Below are 18,580 nucleotides of genomic sequence, written 5' to 3' on the forward strand. Positions count from 1 at the left end.
CTTATGACAGGATCATAGGCATTCTCCAAGGACTTAGTTAAATACACTAACATCCATAAGAACATTTAAAATAGACTTATTGTTGCTCCTTCAACTGCAAAATATTTCATATGAGTTATGAGCGTCCATGGAGTTAAAGCCTCAGTGCATATATTAGACAAATGACACATGAAGCTGTATATGTTGTTGCTTTTGTGTAAATAATCGCCTTGTAATTTTTTGTGTTTGAGTAATTTGTGAAAATACAGATCATAATAACTACATTAAAGCATTAAATGATGTCTATTGTAATGACATATTGTGTCAGTGATGGTAAATGTTAATAATGGAACCTTAAACAGGGCAACAGAGCTGCAATACCAGACACAAACAGCAGGTTTTACATATGTCAAAGATAGCAAAGGTATTGTAGTAAGGACTGGGTTAAAGTGACTTTAATAATGAAATATCTTTGAAGATCACAAGGCACAAACATTAATTAGCTAATGAAACATTAATAACAGCTTCTCACCATCATCATTTCAGACAGAGGAGGAAGGTCACAGCAAATTTGAATCTTTTTATGTAACTCATTGAAAAGAAACACGGTTCCAGTTTCAGTCATTAAGTATCATGTCTCATTGACATCACTGTAAAGTCCTTCCACATTCGTGTGAACCAGACGGTTTTACATTGTTTTAACAACAGCTCTCTATCAACATCTAAAAATGATGCCTGGATAAAGGTCATCACACAGAAAGACACAACATCCCTGTTGGCATCAGAACCTGGTCACATCACCTCGGCAGTGTTGGCAGGATTTCCCCCGAGACGGGACCGTGGATCGGAAAGTACAACTGACTTAGTAGTTGTAATATAAAACACTACAGGCTAACACACCTTGAAATTGAGACCTAAAGCGCGAACTAAGAGAAGACATTTTCTTTTGCAGATAAATGAAAATAACAATACATTAAAAATATATAATTGCATCTGCAAAAAGAAGATATTGAATCAGATGATATGCACATATGCTACATAAACATATGAATGGAATAAGATGGTATGCAGTGTCTTCACCTGTTGCACATTGTTACAGTGCAAAGTAATAATGATGTCCTCAAAAGTTTTTTGACAGCAGAGCATGTAATATAGCCTACACATATCCAACAGTAATATCCCTTGATTTTTAAATGCAGTTAAAAAAACACAATTACTAATTAATATGAGGACAGAATACTTCAGAGAAATAACCTTGTTCTCCTTGACCTTTAGTGAAACCTAGAGTGGGAAGCCCAAGCGCTCATCTACATTATGTGCTGATTAGTCAACTTCTTTTTCCATGGAGACTGGATTTCTTTGGCTTTGAAAACAATATTATTATGTCATTTGTTCTGTGTGGCTGTTATGAGTCTGAAGTGTGGCACAGGCACATCTTATAAATGATTAGTAGACAAAAATAAAAGAATAAACTTGACATGGACCCATAACATTCTTAATAAATCTTATTAAAGTTTAACTAAACCCCTAAAACATTTGTTTCTGATGAAACCAATAAATGTGGATATTACTAGAGAAAATATGACACCATAACTGCGTCAGAACCCTCCAAGACCGGAACAATAACAAGTAAGTCAAGGTTCACAAACTGGTCCAATCTCCCTGAATGAGACAGGGAAGTGCCTCTACGAGCTGCCGCTGCCACGAGTTGAGCTATCTGTCTCTCCGGGAATGGCAGCTCTGTAACTTAGCAACGGTGTTTACCGTATCCCAGCAACAGTCGACTTGTTCAAACATAACTTTATTAACCAATGATGCAGGAAAAGTGACATTAACGGTATGATTATATTATATATTTTAATTCAATAATATGTAGACATTGTTATAATATAATATATAAAATTCCTTCTTTAGGGTTAGGGTCCTTTTTTATTTTCTTGTTTTTATGATGTCCCCCTACTTTGCTGTCTTAGTAGTTTTACTAGTAATGGAGTATTTCTACTTTACTGTCTTGGTACTTTAACTTCAGTAAATGATCTGAATTCTTCTTCCACCACTGGTTAGGTATATTGTGTTGCTTATACTTTAGTACTTGTGTAACATGTACTCTTGACAGAGTATTTCTACTGTGCAGTATTAGTACTTTCGTTTCCTCGTCGTCCTCCAGTCCAGCAGGGGTCGCTGTGGGCTCTGCACTCGGTGTCTCTGTTTACCTGCCGCTGGCTCTCTTTGTCCGCTCCGAGACTCAAAGTGCGCAGAAAGGAGGACAATGTGCGCAGAAAGGAGGACAATGTGCGCCGTGCAGCTGCTGCGGGTGTCGGTACGTGAGCGGATCAGCGCGGCCGCTGAAGACTTCCTGCTGCAGCTGGAGAAAGGAGAAGAAACGGCTCGAGTCCCGGCGCTGAGAGCGCTGCTCACCGAGCGGCTAGCGGCGGCGGCGGAGGAGATCGTCGCGGTGTTTGAGGAAACCGTGGCGGAGTACGAACACAGAGTGGAGCGGTCCGAGCGGGAGGTCTGCCGCCAGAGGAGGCTGCTCGATGCCGTGATGAAGCCCGAAGTCCGGCTGCACAGAGCAGGTCAGTCCCTGGAGGAGCCGGGAAGCTAGCTGAGCTAGTGGAGCTAACTGCTGCTCTGTGGTGGCTAAGCTAGTGGAGCTACCTGCTGCTCTGTGGTGGCTAAGCTAGTGGAGCTACCTGCTGCTCTGTGGTGGCTAAGCTAGTGGAGCTACCTGCTGCTCTGTGCTAGCTGAGCTAGTGGAGCTAACTCTGCCTGGCGCTATGAGCTAGTAGCTAACGCTGCTCTGTGCTAGCTGAGCTAGTGGAGCTAACTGCTGCTCTGTGCTAGCTGAGCTAGTGGAGCTAACTGCTGCTCTGTGCTAGCTGAGCTAGTGGAGCTAACTGCTGCTCTGTGCTAGGTAAGCTAGTGAAGCTAAGATGCTCTGTGCTAGCTAAGCTATTGGAGCTTGCTTTTCTTCGACAGACACAAGAAACATTTGTGGGTTGTGGCTCTAAAATATATGTAACGTGAGCAGAGCTGCACGTCACCACCTGCATCAAGAAGTTCATCAGAATTTTCCTAAATCTTTAAAAGCATTAATACAAAGTGTAAAAGACACAAATATAAACAGGCAGGTCCAATTAAAAATCCTTATTACATTTCAGAGAATACAAAATAAAAAGTATCATGAGATAAAATAGGAGAATGAAAGTTACAGGGACAATGAATGAATATAAAGCCTCAGATGTGACTTAATGAAAGGCAGCGACAAACAGAAATAGACGCGATTTAAAAGAAGTCAGTCGTAGCAGACATGACATATTTTCGATTTATTCATGTGAGAAAATAAACTTGATTCATGCATGGTCCACTGACTGATGTTGATGTGAAATGTTTTCGTTTTGCAACAACTTTGACATAATTGTCTGCGTGAAACAACCGAGAGTTGTGTTTTCTGTTTTCATTTAGCACTTGTGCTCACTGTCGTATTCGACAGATAAACATTGAAACTGCTGAAAGATGATTTTCTCTGTATATTCTGCTATGAACTGCGCAGGAATGTGAAAAAAGTCGGCGAGACCGTGAATCTCTAGAAGAGCAGCGCGGCTGAACTGCAGCCGCCGTGACCGTTCTAATCTGTCAACATAAGCAAGCTGTTCCGCAGCCAGTGTTCCCCAGGTTTAAATAAGAACCGTATATTCCTGTGGGTGCAACGCTTTGCTTTCACTCCATGCAGGCGAACCTTCAGTGCCAATACAAGTACATGTAAGTACGTCATAAGTACACCATACCATAAAATGAAGGCTACTTATCCATTGTCAAAGAAAACACCTACATGCATGAGAGCAAACAAGAAAACACTCAACAGATGAACTACAATTTAATCAGCATGAAATAATGAACATAAATGACATTGTAATTCTGGCATTTCAAACCCAGGATTAACCTGCACACTACTGTAGCCTCACAAACTACTTATCATACTATCAAACTACTGAAGCCTGGAGCCACGGGCTCAGATAGAGCTACGCTCTTTTTAAAAAAAAGTATCGATAAAGTATCAGAATCGAAACAAAAACGTTGGTATTGTGACAATGTTTTAGACCAAAAAACACCAAACCTCTCTCCTCTCCCTGCAGACATCCTGCAGCTGGTGGTGAGTAAAGCAGAGGTTCCCCCTGAGCAGCAGCAGTGGAGCCCCCTTGTGGACAAGGAGGACCCAGAGCCCCCCCACATTAAAGAGGAACAGGAGGAACGGTGGCCCAAGCAGGAGGGAGAGCAGCTGGAGGAGGCTGATATCAAGTTCTCATTGACTCCTGTCACTGTGAAGCGTGAAGAAGATGAAGAGACACCTCAGGCGTCACAGCTTCATCAGAGTCAGACTGAGGAGAACAGAGCGAACTGTGGAGGACCAGAACCAGCCAGGAACTCAGGTCCTGATGGACATTTACAACCAGGTCCTGAGACTGAAGACTCCTCTGAGACTGCAGACAGTGATGATAATTGGATGGAGACCAGGGAACCTCAGCCTGTAAGTGATACGCGATGCAAAACAGACCAGAAAGCATTTAACTGCTCTGAGTGTAGTAAAACATTTAGTAGAAAGGACTATCTGAAGACACATTTGACAGTTCATACTGGAGAGAAACCGTTTAGTTGCTCTGAGTGTGGTAAAAGATTTACCCGAAAGGAACATCTGAAGACTCATGTGAAAATTCATACAGGAGAGAAACCCTTTTGTTGCTCTGAGTGTGGTAAAAGATTTAGGATAAAGGGAGAAATGCTGACACATATGTCAGTGCATACAGGTGAGAAACCATTTAGTTGCTCTGAGTGTGGTAAAATATTTAGGCTAAAGCGCCAACTGCAAAAACATGGGACAATTCATACAGGAGTGAAACCATTTAGTTGCTCTGAGTGTGGTAAGAGATTTGGTCAAAAGGAATATCTGAGGTCACACATGAGGATCCATACAGGAGAGAAACCTTTCATCTGCTCTGAGTGTGGTAAAAGATATCATCATCAGGCTGGTCTGCAGGCACACATGAGGAATCACACAGGAGAGAAACCATTCATCTGCTCTGAGTGTGGTAAAAGATTTAACCATAAGACCCGTCTGCAGATACATGAAAGGATTCATACACGAGATCAACCATTTACTTGCTCTGAGTGTGGTCAAAGATTTAGTTACCAGGCCAATCTGGTGGCACATCTAAGAAGTCATACAGGAGAGAAACCATTTAGTTGCTCTGAGTGTGGTCAAAGTTTTAGCCGAAAGGATAGTCTGCAGATACACGCAAGACTTCATACAGGAGAGAAACCATTCAGTTGCAGCATTTGCAACAAAAGATTTAGTTGGATTTATCAGCAAAAGAACCATCAGTGTATTGGTGAGACTTCACAGCTTCATCAGAATCAGAGTGAGGGGAACAGAGAGGACTGTGGAGGACCAGAACCAGCCAGGAACTCAGGTCCTGATTGGTCTTACTGTGTACAAGACTGACGGATCTTCTGAAGCTGAGACTGAAGACAGCGAAGTTGGTTAGAAGTAGACAATGGAACCTCAGTCTGGTTTAAACACAGACACCTACAAACCTCCTGTAAGTGTTAAGAGATTCTTTGTTCTCCAAAGTGTATTAAGTGTAAAACAATGCGGTGCCCCGTATGGGGCTTGATACTGTTGATAATTGTTTACGATTGTGCAATATTCACCTTCTGGGACATTGTCTCGATTTTTCCACATCTTGTCAAATTAGCTTCTTACAGACATTTACTAGCATGATAGCGATTTCACGACAATCTTAACTTTGTCTATCCTTAGGTTTTAATTTGATCCAGAGCATTGTGTAAAGAGAGAATTTGGCCGTAGAGTTGAAAATCTGAACTGTGTTTTTTTAATTTCTTCATATCTCTTGTGAAAATACATCTTAACTGATGTTGATGAATTGTTTTGATGCTTGGAATTGGCTTAAGTCTTTTGATCTTAAACAAAATGGAATACATGTATTAATTTGTAGATAAATTAAATTTTGTAAAAAACACTTTGTTAATTCCAGCCTTGTTACTCTACTTGCACCAAATGTCAGAGCGACTGAGAAGTTGGGACTGAAAAACGTTCTATTATATCAAGCTTCATCGGATGTGGGCAAATGAAAAATGAGCTTAATAACAATGTCCTCGTTGCTACTTGCCATAACAGCTGCAGCGACTTCAGCAGCTGTAAACTTTGCTGTTCTTTTAGACATTCTCTCAGGCTCCGCCCAGTGTCTACCCCGTGAAAACAACGACAGGTTCTGCCCAGTTGAGTCTAAAAGAATGGTCCTTTATGCGAATGTCTGTGTTCAGTTATTCAACAGGAAATTCATGAGAAACCCAACCACACTGTGAGGCCGTAACCTCATTAGTCTCAGGACATTCCGGCCCTGTTACCATGTGTCTCAGATGATCCGATCACCAGTGGACACATCAGAGTTGGTCAGCACACACCTGGGCCCTGTTCTACGTGGCAAGATCAACATAGCCAGGATATGTTTTCGTTATCTGGCTTCACTGAACCTAACATCGTCCTGATAAACTCCACATGGAAGCTGGTTTTCAACTGTCTCAGTTAACCCTGGCTATTTCTTATCCAGCTACGATGAATTTATGTGAGTCTGAAGTATTACATTTATAGGCAGCGCTAAAGCTAGCGAGTGCTGCTGGTTAGATTTTTTGCGACGCTAATGTAACCGTGGCTCTTCTGGTAGTTAGCCGTGTTTAACCGTCCTGCCCGCTAAGGTGAATCAGAACCTTCTTGTGTGGTCGTGAGGTGAATGTAAAGGAAAAGTGGGCGAGACACAATAGTCATGTGATAGAAAACTAGTTTTATGTTCAAGTCAATGAAGCTTTAATGGCAAACATGACCATAACAACCAACAGACTAAAGTAATAATAGTAACAACAACAACACTAAAAGTGCTTTGAGTTGTCAAGACTTGAAAAACACTATATAAATACAGACTATTTACCATTTTATCATTTAACAACAATGGTAATAATGATAATTATGTTTGTACATTTATCTAATGGCAGGAAGTGTCACAATTTTACTCTCACTCAATGTTATTTTTCTGTAATCTTAAACTTAATAGGTTTAAATAAATCCTCTTCTCTATCCAAGAATTATTTTGACATTTTTTGGGTCTCACCAATCAGTTATTGAGTTTAACAAAGTCTTAAAGGATTAAATTTGACTTTAAAAAGGGGGGGAAACACTGGTACTTTACTTGTAATGAAGTATAATAACTTTAAAATTCTGTGTACTTTTACTTGTAATGGAGTATTTTTACTTAAATGTCTTGTTAACGTGTAGTTGTGCTCAGTGTACTTACACAAATAGACGATTAAAAACTGATGTCGTGCAACGGGAAGGAAAATGTGCCCGAGTGGACAAGAAAGCTTTAACTACTAATTAAGACCAGAGCACGTTAGTGCAGAGTGATGCAGATATGGATCGTTAACATACAGGTTACTTTTATACATGAGGTAGGTGAATCATATGGTGATCATATATATATATATATATATATATATATATATATATTTCAATTTTCTGTCTCCATAAATCAACACAATTCAGTGTCTTTTCCTGCTGTGGTTAATCATGAGTGGCTGCACTCAAATCACTGTCGAGGGAGAAGCTTCAGTGGACTCAAGACACCCCCACCTGCACCTGCAGCACTGAACCTGCAGCTCTGAACCTGGGTCTGAACCTGCAGCTCTGAACCTGCAGCACTGAACCTGCAGCACTGAACCTGGGTCTGAACCTGCAGCTCTGAACCTGGCTCTGAACCTGCAGCTCTGAACCTGCAGCTCTGAACCTGCAGCTCTGAACCTGCAGCTCTGAACCTGGGTCTGAACCTGCAGCTCTGAACCTGGGTCTGAACCTGCAGCTCTGAACCTGGGTCTGAACCTGCAGCTCTGAACCTGCAGCACTGAACCTGCAGCACTGAACCTGGGTCTGAACCTGCAGCACTGAACCTGGGTCTGAACCTGCAGCTCTGAACCTGGGACTGAACCTGCAGCACTGAACCTGAGTCTGAACCTGCAGCTCTGAACCTACTGAACCTGCAGCACTGAACCTGGGTCTGAACCTGCAGCTCTGAACCTGGGTCTGAACCTGCAGCACTGAACCTGGGTCTGAACCTGCAGCACTGAACCTGAGTCTGAACCTGGGTCTGAACCTGAGTCTGAACCTGAGTCTGAACCTGAGTCTGAACCTGCAGCTCTGAACCTGGGTCTGAACCTGAGTCTGAACCTGCAGCTCTGAACCTGGGTCTGAACCTGAGCTCTGAACCTGAGCACTGAACCTGAGTCTGAACCTGGGTCTGAACCTGAGTCTGAACCTGCAGCTCTGAACCTGGGTCTGAACCTGAGTCTGAACCTGCAGCTCTGAACCTGAGTCTGAACCTGAGTCTGAACCTGAGTCTGGACCTGGTCTGAACCTGAGTCTGAACCTGGGTCTGAACCTGCTGATGCATCTTTACCTTTCAGTTCGACAAGGAAGCAATGGAGTGAGTGGACAACAGGACATCATGTCTCTAAACTCTTCTCGTGGATCTTTTCTGGTTTTTGTTGCAATCCAAAGACAGAAGTGAAACGTCCTAAGAGTGAAGAGACAGTCAACAACACAGAAGGAGACAGAGACTCAGAGAGACTAAGAGGGAGACACAGAGACTCAGAGGGAGACAGAGACTCAGAGAGACAGGGGGAGACAGAGACTCAGAGAGGCTAAGAGGGAGACACAGAGACAGAGACACAGAGGGAGACAGAGAGACACAAAGACTCAGAGGGAGACAGAGACTCAGAGAGACTAAGAGGGAGACACAGAGAGACAGAGACTCAGAGGGAGACAGAGAGAGACACAAAGACTCAGAGGGAGACGGAGATAGACTCACAGAGACTCAGAGGGAGACAGAGAGACTCAGAAAGACACAAAGGCTCAGAGAGACAGACAGGATAAATAAGGATAATGGATAAATATATAATCATACTGTACTATGTATTCTGCTTATGCATGATGTAACCACACTGTCATCTTAGTTCGTGTGGGACAAGATGGCCGTTGAGGACCTGCCTCATGACCTTTATCTACTAGTGTCTGTGACTTGTCTTCACTAAATCTGCATTAAAGCACACGCCTGCGAAGGTTCTTCATCGTTCGCTCCACACGTCTTCACATCCTGTATGATTGTCTGACCTTCTTTGCAAAAAATAAAGTACAATGAAAAGACTTTTATTCTCAGATCTTTTTATTTCAGAAGTCTCACCATCACATGAGACAGAGACTCCGAGTAATTTTACTTATATTGGAGTATTTCTACTTTCCTGTCTTAATACTTTTACTTGTAATGGAGTATTTTTACTTTACTGTCTTAGTACTTTTACTTCAGTAAATTATCTGAATTCTTCTTCCCCCACTGGTTAAGTATATTTTTTGCTTATACTTTATTACTTGTGTCTAACATGTATCCAAACAGTCTCTGCCGAGAGATCCTGCGCAAATGTTATCTTGGTCCCGTCGTGTGCGATGTCTCGTCGCTTGATTCACCGCAGACAAACTCCTCCTCCTGAAACACCACCAGCGTACGGTGTACCCGCTCCAAGGTGAACGACGTCTCAGGATTCAGCCTTTGTGGCAGCATGCCATTAATAAAGTCAAGGAGTGTTTGTTTGCCTTCGGCCCCCTCTCGGGTACCAAGGAGTCGAAGGTTTTTTCTTCTGCCCCGGTTCTCCAGGTCGTCCGAACTTTGTTTCAAAGTCTGTTCGTAGTGGTTTTAACTCGCTTAAAACTTCAGCTATATTAGCCTTTGGACTAGCCTCTGTCACTCGATGGACTTGACGGAGTTGTTTGTGGACCAGTCTTGAGAGTCCAAGTAAAAATATTACACAACTTATTTGCAGGAGGTTTTGACATATCAACGCTGAGGTTCTCTTTAAAAATTAGCAACGGAGTATTTGTACTTTGTTGTCTTTATTCCTTCACTTGTAATGGAGTATTTCTACTTCACTGTCTTGGTATTTTTACTTGTATTTCTACTGTGCAGTATTAGTACTTTCGTTTCCTCGTCGTCCTCCAGTCCAGCAGGGGTCGCTGTGGGCTCTGCACTCGGTGTCTCTGTTTACCTGCCGCTGGCTCTCTTTGTCCGCTCCGAGACTCAAAGTGCGCAGAAAGGAGGACAATGTGCGCAGAAAGGAGGACAATGTGCGCAGAAAGGAGGACAATGTGGCCGTGCAGCTGCTGCGGGTGTCGGTACGTGAGCGGATCAGCGCGGCCGCTGAAGACTTCCTGCTGCAGCTGGAGAAAGGAGAAGAAACGGCTCGAGTCCCGGCGCTGAGAGCGCTGCTCACCGAGCGGCTAGCGGCGGCGGCGGAGGAGATCGTCGCGGTGTTTGAGGAAACCGTGGCGGAGTACGAACACAGAGTGGAGCGGTCCGAGCGGGAGGTCTGCCGCCAGAGGAGGCTGCTCGATGCCGTGATGAAGCCCGAAGTCCGGCTGCACAGAGCAGGTCAGTCCCTGGAGGAGCCGCTCACAGGCTAACGTTAGCTAGCATCTGCTCTGCTAACAGGAGTTGATCAAACTAAATATCTGAGGTCTGAACTACGAAGCAGGATTTTGGGTTATCGGGTAAGTTCAGGGTTAATTCAGGTTTAAGAGTTTTCAGCTCTACGAAGCTCGTTCCCTTGTTATCAGGTAAATCACCATGGTAACTAATGATGAACAGCTAACCTGCTCCAGGTTGAGTTGGAGATAAGAGATCAAACAGTATAAAGCTCCGCCCACTGACCCATCCCTTCCTTTGAACCATGACATCATGTTCTTAGAGGATCCGTGGAGCTGGTGTGGATGGTTCGAGTCTCTGAGGAGGACCAGGGTCTTCAGAGACCCACAAGATCCTTTGAGCTCCTCTGATGAGCTTCTGAAAGATCTAGATTCTCCTCAGAGGATGAACCTCTGTCAGCTGCTGGAGCTCAACAGAACCAGCCTGACCCGTAAAGTGCTCCCAGTACCACAGACTGCATCTGCTTCACTGACTGATACTGATGTACTGGGAGTGTTAGCGAGGAGAACCTCACATACTTTAATACTTTGATCCTTTAAGTAGCTTCACCCTGTGAAATAAATATTTATTTGGGACTCGAACACTCACCACAGTGACTCTCCACTGTTGTGTGGTGCACACTCTCCTTAAAGGGAAGGATAAGGGAAGTTTAAATCAATGTCTGGTTGGTGAAGTGGATCTCAGCCTCTAACTCACCCAGTACATCTCAGTCTCTCCCTGTTTACCAACAATCTCAGCACTGACACCGACCCCATGGACGACGAGTGTCCTGTCGGCCTGTTAGCGCCCTCTTGTGGTGATGCCATACATATGTGACTGTCAGTACTTTGTAGGGTTTGGGTTAGACCCTAACCCAATACTTGAGAAAAGTACCTGGGGACAAGTACAGATTTAAAAACTAATGACATCCGGGAAGAGGAGAGCTGATGTTTGTGAGGTTTTCATTTATTTCTATTTTCTTTCTGAAGCCAGGGAGAGAATTGCTTTTTCTAGAGTCCTCTTTTTGTTAAATTTGTTATATTTAAAATATTTAAACCTCGCTGGCCCTGCATGTAAAAGACAAAACATTTAAACAAACCACTTGTCTCCTTATCCACTAACTTGTGTCAAACTAAAGGTTTTGAATGCGGCTTTCTCCTCACAGGGGTGAGGTGAGGGGTGTTCAGCTGCAACAAACAACTTCACCACTAGATCCCACTACATTCTACACCCTGTACCTTTAGGTACTAAAACTTAAACTTGTTACGACGTAGATTTATTTAGTCACTGGAGTCGTGCAGTTAAGATGATTATTTTTGCTTCAGTTTGCTCTTCGGGTGAATTTAAGCTTTGACTTGATGCTGCCATCTTCCTTCCTCCTTATGACGTCATCCCTAGAAGACACAGACGAAGATGTGAAGAGAGTTTGTGGTGATCAGAGCTGAGACGGTGTCAGGTGATGTCAACATGATCACATGACCTCTGCAGCAGTCACCTCTTGTCTCTGTCTGCTGCACCCGGCTGCCCCCCCTCTCACCTGAACCATGAGGAGGATCTGATGTTGTGAACGAGTCTGTGCAGAAAACCTGCTGCTGAGTTGTTCAGCTGTGAAACACAAACTCTGGAGAAGCTCTGGAGACGAGTCTCTGGATTTTAGCTGCAGGTCTGAAAACGGCTTAACCAACTAACTAACTTCCACTCGCCCTGTTCTGATCTGTTAGTCACCTACTTTGTGTATTTGGCCTCAAAAGAAGAACACCAACTATGAACAACCTCAACATCTTTGCTTCCTGAATGCTGTCGTTCAAAAAATCACAACAGTTGACATTAAACTACACAACACAACTTTTTAAAAACACTTCAAGAATCTCTGAAATGATAAACATGTGCATTTGTGTTTCAGTGTGTCCGGCAGACGTCCAGCAGCTGGTGGTGAGGAAAGCAGAGGTTCCCCCTGAGCAGCAGCAGTGGAGCCCCCTTGTGGACCAGGAGGACCCAGTGCCCCCCCACATTAAAGAGGAACAGGAGGAACGGTGGACCAATCAAGAGGGAGAGCAGCTGGAGGAGGCTGATATCAAGTTCACATTGACTCCTGTCGCTGTGAAGAGTGAAGAAGATGAAGAGACACCTCAGTCGTCACAGCTTCATCAGAGTCAGACTGAGGAGAACAGAGTGAACTGTGGAGGACCAGAACCAGCCAGGAACTCAGGTCCTGATGGACATTTACAACCAGTTAGTGAAGATAATTCTTTAGTTTCTACGGAAACTGATGAAAGTGACTGTGATTGGACACACTCCAATGAAGATCAGTCAGGTAACGAGAATGATAAAAACTGTGAAGCACCTGAAACTGATGCAGGGACTTCAGTGAAGGAGAGACCCTTCCCCTGCTCATACTGCGGTAAAAGATTCAGCCTTAAAGGAAACTTGAACAGACACATCCGAGACCATACGGGCGAGAGACCGTTTCCGTGCACAGGTTGTGACAAATCATTTAAGGACAGTGGCTCGTTGACGGCACATATGAGGTGTCACACAGGAGAGCAACCGTACAGCTGCTTATTCTGTGGGAAGAGTTTTAGTGGAAGGGGAAACATGACGAGACACATGAGAATCCACACAGGAGAGAAACCATTTACCTGCTCAGTGTGTAACAAAAGTTTTCATGTGAAAGAACACCTCAACAGACATATGAAGTATCACACAGGGGAGAAACCGTTCAATTGCTCCATCTGCGGTAAAGGTTGTGCTCAGAAAACTGACCTGAAGAAACACATGAGAGTCCACACGGGAGAGAAACCATTTAGTTGTCCCTTCTGTGGAAAGTGCTGTGCTGAAAAAGGAGACCTGACCAAACACATGAGAGTTCACACAGGAGAGAAACCGTTCAGCTGCAACGTTTGCGGTAAAAGTTGCGCTCAAAGGGGAAGCCTAAAGATTCACATGAGAATCCACACAGGAGAGAAACCTTTCAGCTGCTCAGTCTGCGGCAAATGTTTCACTGTCACAGGACATCTCAAGAGACACATGAAGCTGCATGTCGCAGACAGTCAGGTGAACGAGGCTGAAGATATCAATTCAGGCAAAGCACAACAGCAAGTGGATGCTGTTGAACCAGTGAACACGTCGTGTTGTTCCCTCATTGTAGAGGAAAGATGTTAGAGATACACCTCACGTTTATCAAACATCTCAAGTCCTGTCATCAAGAGACATTTGTTACAAGAACATCACTCGGTCGAGTTGATTCCTCCACCAAGACCCAATGGTCCCTCAAATTCAGTCAAGATGCACCAAATCACACACACTCCTGAAAGTCAGTCCACTAAATATTTCAGATTTTATTCATCTTCCATGAATTATTTTCTGAGACATCAACAAAAGTGTTACAAAAAAGTTTTATCTCTGTTAATGCTGTATCTCTGTATCTTCTCTGGAGGATCAAGTGTGAACACAAAGAGTGAGACTCAGTTTGTCTTCTCCTCCTGAGCTCCTGTATAAAGTGTAGATCCAGGAGCAGTGTGAACAGCAGAGGATCCTCCACTGATTCACTGAGTGAGTGGGGGGGGAGGAGCTTCTAACACGGGACACAAACATGAAGAAACTAAAACAAACCTCTGGTGAAGAAGTGCTGACGCACACGATGAAGACACAGACGAAGATGTGAAGAGAGTTTGTGGTGATCAGAGCTGAAGGTGTCAGGTGATGTCAACATGATCACATGACCTCTGCAGCAGAGGTAACACGTCACTTCCTGTCTCTGTCTGCTGCACCCGGCTGCCCCCCCTCTCACCTGAACCATGAGGAGGATCTGATGCTGTGAACGAGTCTGTGCAGAAAACCTGCTGCTGAGTTGTTCAGCTGTGAAACACAAACTCTGGAGAAGCTCTGGAGACGATTCTCTGGATTTCACCTGCTGGTCTGAAACCAGCTTTAAAGGAAGGGAGAAGGAAATCTGACTCCGCCCCCTGATCTGGATGTGCACCAAAGTATAATGAGTTCATCTCTGACCCATAAAACATCCGTCCTGCAGGTTTCCTGGAGACCGGTTCATCCTGCTGACAAACCAACAAACCAACAAACGGGGGGGAACTTGGGCAAATATCCCTATTTGAATGTGTATTTTAATATTATAAAAATAATTTATTATGCCCCGTCAATTAGTGGCAGAGACAACATGATGTAGCACATCTTCCCCAACAGAACAGTTTCTCTAGTGTAACGAAAAGGTATTTATTTTTACAATTACTAAAACATAGATGGAAAATAACCTATTATCTTAAGAGTGGACTTAAATACAAAAACCACTAACAATTAACTGTCTTCAAACTAAATGTTTCCATAATCTATCCAAAAATCAATAAATCTAAAAACAATACTAAACTTCCTACTTAAGCAAAAACAGAAGAAAACATGGTGAGAATAAATTGGCCACTCCTACTTTCAAATGAAAGATGCAGGTTTCTCATGTGTCTCTGGGCAAACAGCTGGTGATGTTGGAGGAGGAGGAGGAGGAGCTCCCCCACACGTCTTTGGTCTTCCTATGCTCTGCGGTGGACCAATCAGCTGTAAGGGCTCCTCAATGTCCACCAATCAGAAACTGTCCTGGCACAGACCTGTTTGCATCATCAGGTGCGTTCGACTTGGTCGGACGGAGTCTGATCGGCCGGCGGCTGCAGGGCGTGAAAAACACGTCAAGTCGGACAGTTTTTCTTCGTAGCATCAGAGAGGAGAACCACGACGTTGACTGACAACTTTGTTTCAGCTGAAGATTAAAACTGTAAAGTGACAGAAGAAGAAAATTCATCACATCATCGTTGGAGAGAAACAGTGAGAACTTTTTTATTTTTTATTAATCAGCACATTAGAAAAAGAAGATAAGACAAACGTGAAATAACCGAAACAAAGAGAAACCAACAGATTAACCGGTTACATATTACGTGAATATTATATATTCACACAATCATATGGTGAACATATATATAGTTTTAATTATGAGGTTAAAGGTTGATACAATTCCTGTATATGACCTTTTTTTAAGGTAAAACAGAGGGTTCAGTTTTTATATCTTATATTAATGGATTTACAGAAATTATCTGAATTCTTAGAATAAAAACGAGATGCGTCACTGAAGCCTTCAGCCAATCAGATCAGAGCTGTGACGTCACAGAGGTGCTGCAGCTGGAGAACATCTGTCAGACTGCAGCTGGCTCACTCCCGCTATGTTTTATGGTCACATGACCTGGTGACGTTTTGCAGCATTGGACAAAAATTTTAACCAGCATGCATTGTGTTCGGACCAGCATGCATCACGTGAACTCAGCGCTGCATCAAGTCGAACGCACCTGTTCACTCACGCTGATCTGCTGCGTAGCTGCGCTGATGATGAAGATGATGATGATGCTGCCTACAGACTAAATTCTATGAATACTTTTTCATTAAAGATGAACATAATTTGAATATTAAAAATAAAAAGGAATTATATTTGGGAATATATAGGAAGATGGACAGCCCCAGTGAAAACAACCTACATGAATGTTTAAAGTAGAATATGAGACCTGTAACTTGCTGTGGGGGAGGGGCCTTCATAGACATCTATAACGTCGTGTACCATTAAACCTCAGAATCACGGACCCCTGAGTCGGAAGTTGTCAACACGGGATATCGACTGAAGGTCGGAGGACCTCACCACCACAGACTTCGAAATCCAAGATGGCCTCTTTGTTCTTCGGGTTAGGGTTAAAGTCCGATTCATGTCCCGATCTGAAACTGCACAGTTGTTTTTATCTGTGTTGTTATATTGATGAATGACGTGTTCGTAAATTGATGGCGTGTGTCAGTTTATGCCAAATGTTCTATGTGTGTGTGTGTTCTCCTCTTCAACATGTTCATGTGTTAAAAACAATGACAACATGCACTGAAACACGTCTTTTAAGATTATAAAATATTATTGTTAATTAAATATTATAATGCAACTGTAGAATTCAAAGTAAAAAACACGAAGTGATTATTTATTTCAGTTGTCCGAGTTCTTTTCAGTGTGAGAAGATTCTGTTCTCACATAAGAACAAATCCCAGATTAGTCACAATCTTCATCAAAACTGTAAGTGGGTTTTAAGAAGAAATTTATTTTTAAGAACAGTTGGTGGAAGAGTTCAAATGTTCTGTGGTTATTCAGCTGTGACATCATTCAGAGCTCCACGGTTTACTGGAGCGTTCATGTGGATCAAACAGGGTCTGATTCCCTCTCATGACGCGTCCTCTATAAAAAGGCTTTTTGTACCTGACTGTCAACATTTAGTGAGAAAAGGAGAATGAGTTCAAATCTTAAAAATGACCTGAAAGATCTGAATCTTATAAACTTTCCAACTTTAAAGTTTAATAACAGATAAAACAAATCAAAAACACAAGTCAAAGTTTCTCATGAAACAACTGAATCTAAAGAATTCAAATGACTCTACTCGCATCCACTGAATTCTCCATGTTTGAATGTTAAGTGAGAATTATTACTTCCTATGTAGTGGACTCGATGTATCCCATCATGCATCGTGATCATGAGAAACACTTCACCTGAGATCATAGTTTATTCTATTAATGACAAACTGTTAAAAACATTTTCACCGGCGTATCTGAACGAGATGATACTGACTGTCCACAGTACAACAGGTACAACGAGTACAACGAGTACAACGAGTACAACGAGTACAACGAGTACAACGAGTACAACGCATTTCATAAACTGTCAAAACTGCGGCCATCGAGACATGTATACGTCCAGTCCAGCAGGGGTCGCTGTGGGCTCTGCACTCGGTGTCTCTGTTTACCTGCCGCTGGCTCTCTTTGTCCGCTCCGAGACTCAAAGTGCGCAGAAAGGAGGACAATGTGCGCAGAAAGGAGGACAATGTGCGCCGTGCAGCTGCTGCGGGTGTCGGTACGTGAGCGGATCAGCGCGGCCGCTGAAGACTTCCTGCTGCAGCTGGAGAAAGGAGAAGAAACGGCTCGAGTCCCGGCGCTGAGAGCGCTGCTCACCGAGCGGCTAGCGGCGGCGGCGGAGGAGATCGTCGCGGTGTTTGAGGAAACCGTGGCGGAGTACGAACACAGAGTGGAGCGGTCCGAGCGGGAGGTCTGCCGCCAGAGGAGGCTGCTCGATGCCGTGATGAAGCCCGAAGTCCGGCTGCACAGAGCAGGTCAGTCCCTGGAGGAGCCGCTCACAGGCTAACGTTAGCTAGCATCTGCTCTGCTAACAGGAGTTGTGGTGGCTAAGCTAGTGGAGCTAACGGCTGCTCTGTGGTGGCTAAGCTAGTGGAGCTAACTGCTGCTACATGTTGTGTTACTTGTTACTAGTTCTACCAACATGTAACCGGAGCTGAACTGTGAAACAATGCGAGTTGTGACTGTAGTTGATGAAGTCTTTGATTATGTGTGTCTAGTATATACTGTCTAGTGGTGTATACGTCTAGTGGGGTATACACTTCCTAGTGGTGTATACCGTCTAGTGGGGTATACTGTCTAGTGGTGTATACACTTCCTAGTGGTGTCTAGTGGGGTATACGTCTAGTGGTGTATACGTCTAATTGGGTATACACTTCCTAGTGTTATCGTCTAGTGTAGTGGTGTATACGTCTAGTGGGGTATACCGTCTAGTGGTGTATACCGTCTAGTGGGGTATACCGTCTAGTGGTGTATACGTCTAGTGGTGTATACGTCTAGTGGTGTATACACTTCCTAGTGGTGTATACGTCTAGTGGTGTATACCGTCTAGTGGGGTATACGTCTAGTGGGGTATACCGTCTAGTGGTGTATACAGTCTAGTGGTGTATACCGTCTAGTGGTGTATACCGTCTAGTGGTGTACTGCGTCTAGTGGTGTATACGTCTAGTGGTGTATACGTCTAGTGGTGTATACGTCTAGTGGTGTATACGTCTAGTGGTGTATACGTCTAGTGGTGTATATCTAGTGGTATAACCTAGTGGTGTATACCGTCTAGTGGGGTATACCGTCTAGTGGGGTATACCGTCTAGTGGTGT

At 43.6% G+C, this 18,580-nt stretch overlaps 2 protein-coding genes across 3 annotated transcripts in view; both read left to right on the plus strand.

Moving 5' to 3' along the window:
* Window positions 1–2,091: 2,091 nt before the first annotated feature.
* LOC118124471 (zinc finger protein 391-like) lies at window positions 2,092–14,101 on the plus strand. Of its 2 annotated transcripts, XM_047344188.1 has the most exons (4): window positions 2,092–2,555; window positions 4,116–4,260; window positions 9,673–9,679; window positions 12,615–14,101. In XM_047344188.1, exons 1-4 carry the CDS (start codon window positions 2,249–2,251, stop codon window positions 13,716–13,718), a joined length of 1,563 nt encoding a protein of 520 aa, XP_047200144.1. In that variant the 5' UTR covers window positions 2,092–2,248; the 3' UTR covers window positions 13,719–14,101. The 2 variants fall into 2 exon arrangements, 1 of the variants encoding a protein (XP_047200144.1); XR_004698736.2 differs by lacking the exons at window positions 9,673–9,679; window positions 12,615–14,101 and adding an exon at window positions 3,533–3,741 and having other exon boundaries at window positions 2,144–2,555; window positions 4,116–4,257.
* Window positions 14,102–17,167: 3,066 nt separating this feature from the next.
* Window positions 17,168–18,580, plus strand: part of LOC118124472 — an 8,810-nt gene continuing 7,397 nt past the window's right edge. Inside the window, exon 1 of the mRNA XM_035182320.2 lies at window positions 17,168–17,740. Coding sequence (XP_035038211.1) covers window positions 17,434–17,740 — 307 coding nt within the window. The 5' untranslated portion in view covers window positions 17,168–17,433. The remainder of the gene's footprint in view (window positions 17,741–18,580) is intronic.

This window comes from Hippoglossus stenolepis, chromosome 17, assembly GCF_022539355.2.
Source record: "Hippoglossus stenolepis isolate QCI-W04-F060 chromosome 17, HSTE1.2, whole genome shotgun sequence".
Classification (NCBI taxonomy): domain Eukaryota; kingdom Metazoa; phylum Chordata; class Actinopteri; order Pleuronectiformes; family Pleuronectidae; genus Hippoglossus; species Hippoglossus stenolepis.

Bases quoted from the DNA above. Each gene is read 5' to 3' on its own strand.
- LOC118124471 (XM_047344188.1), top strand. From the start codon at position 2,249: ATGTGCGCAGAAAGGAGGACAATGTGCGCCGTGCAGCTGCTGCGGGTG. The intron at 2,556-4,115 runs GTCAGTCCCTGG...CTCTCCCTGCAG, and splicing joins AGTCCGGCTGCACAGAGCAG to ACATCCTGCAGCTGGTGGTG.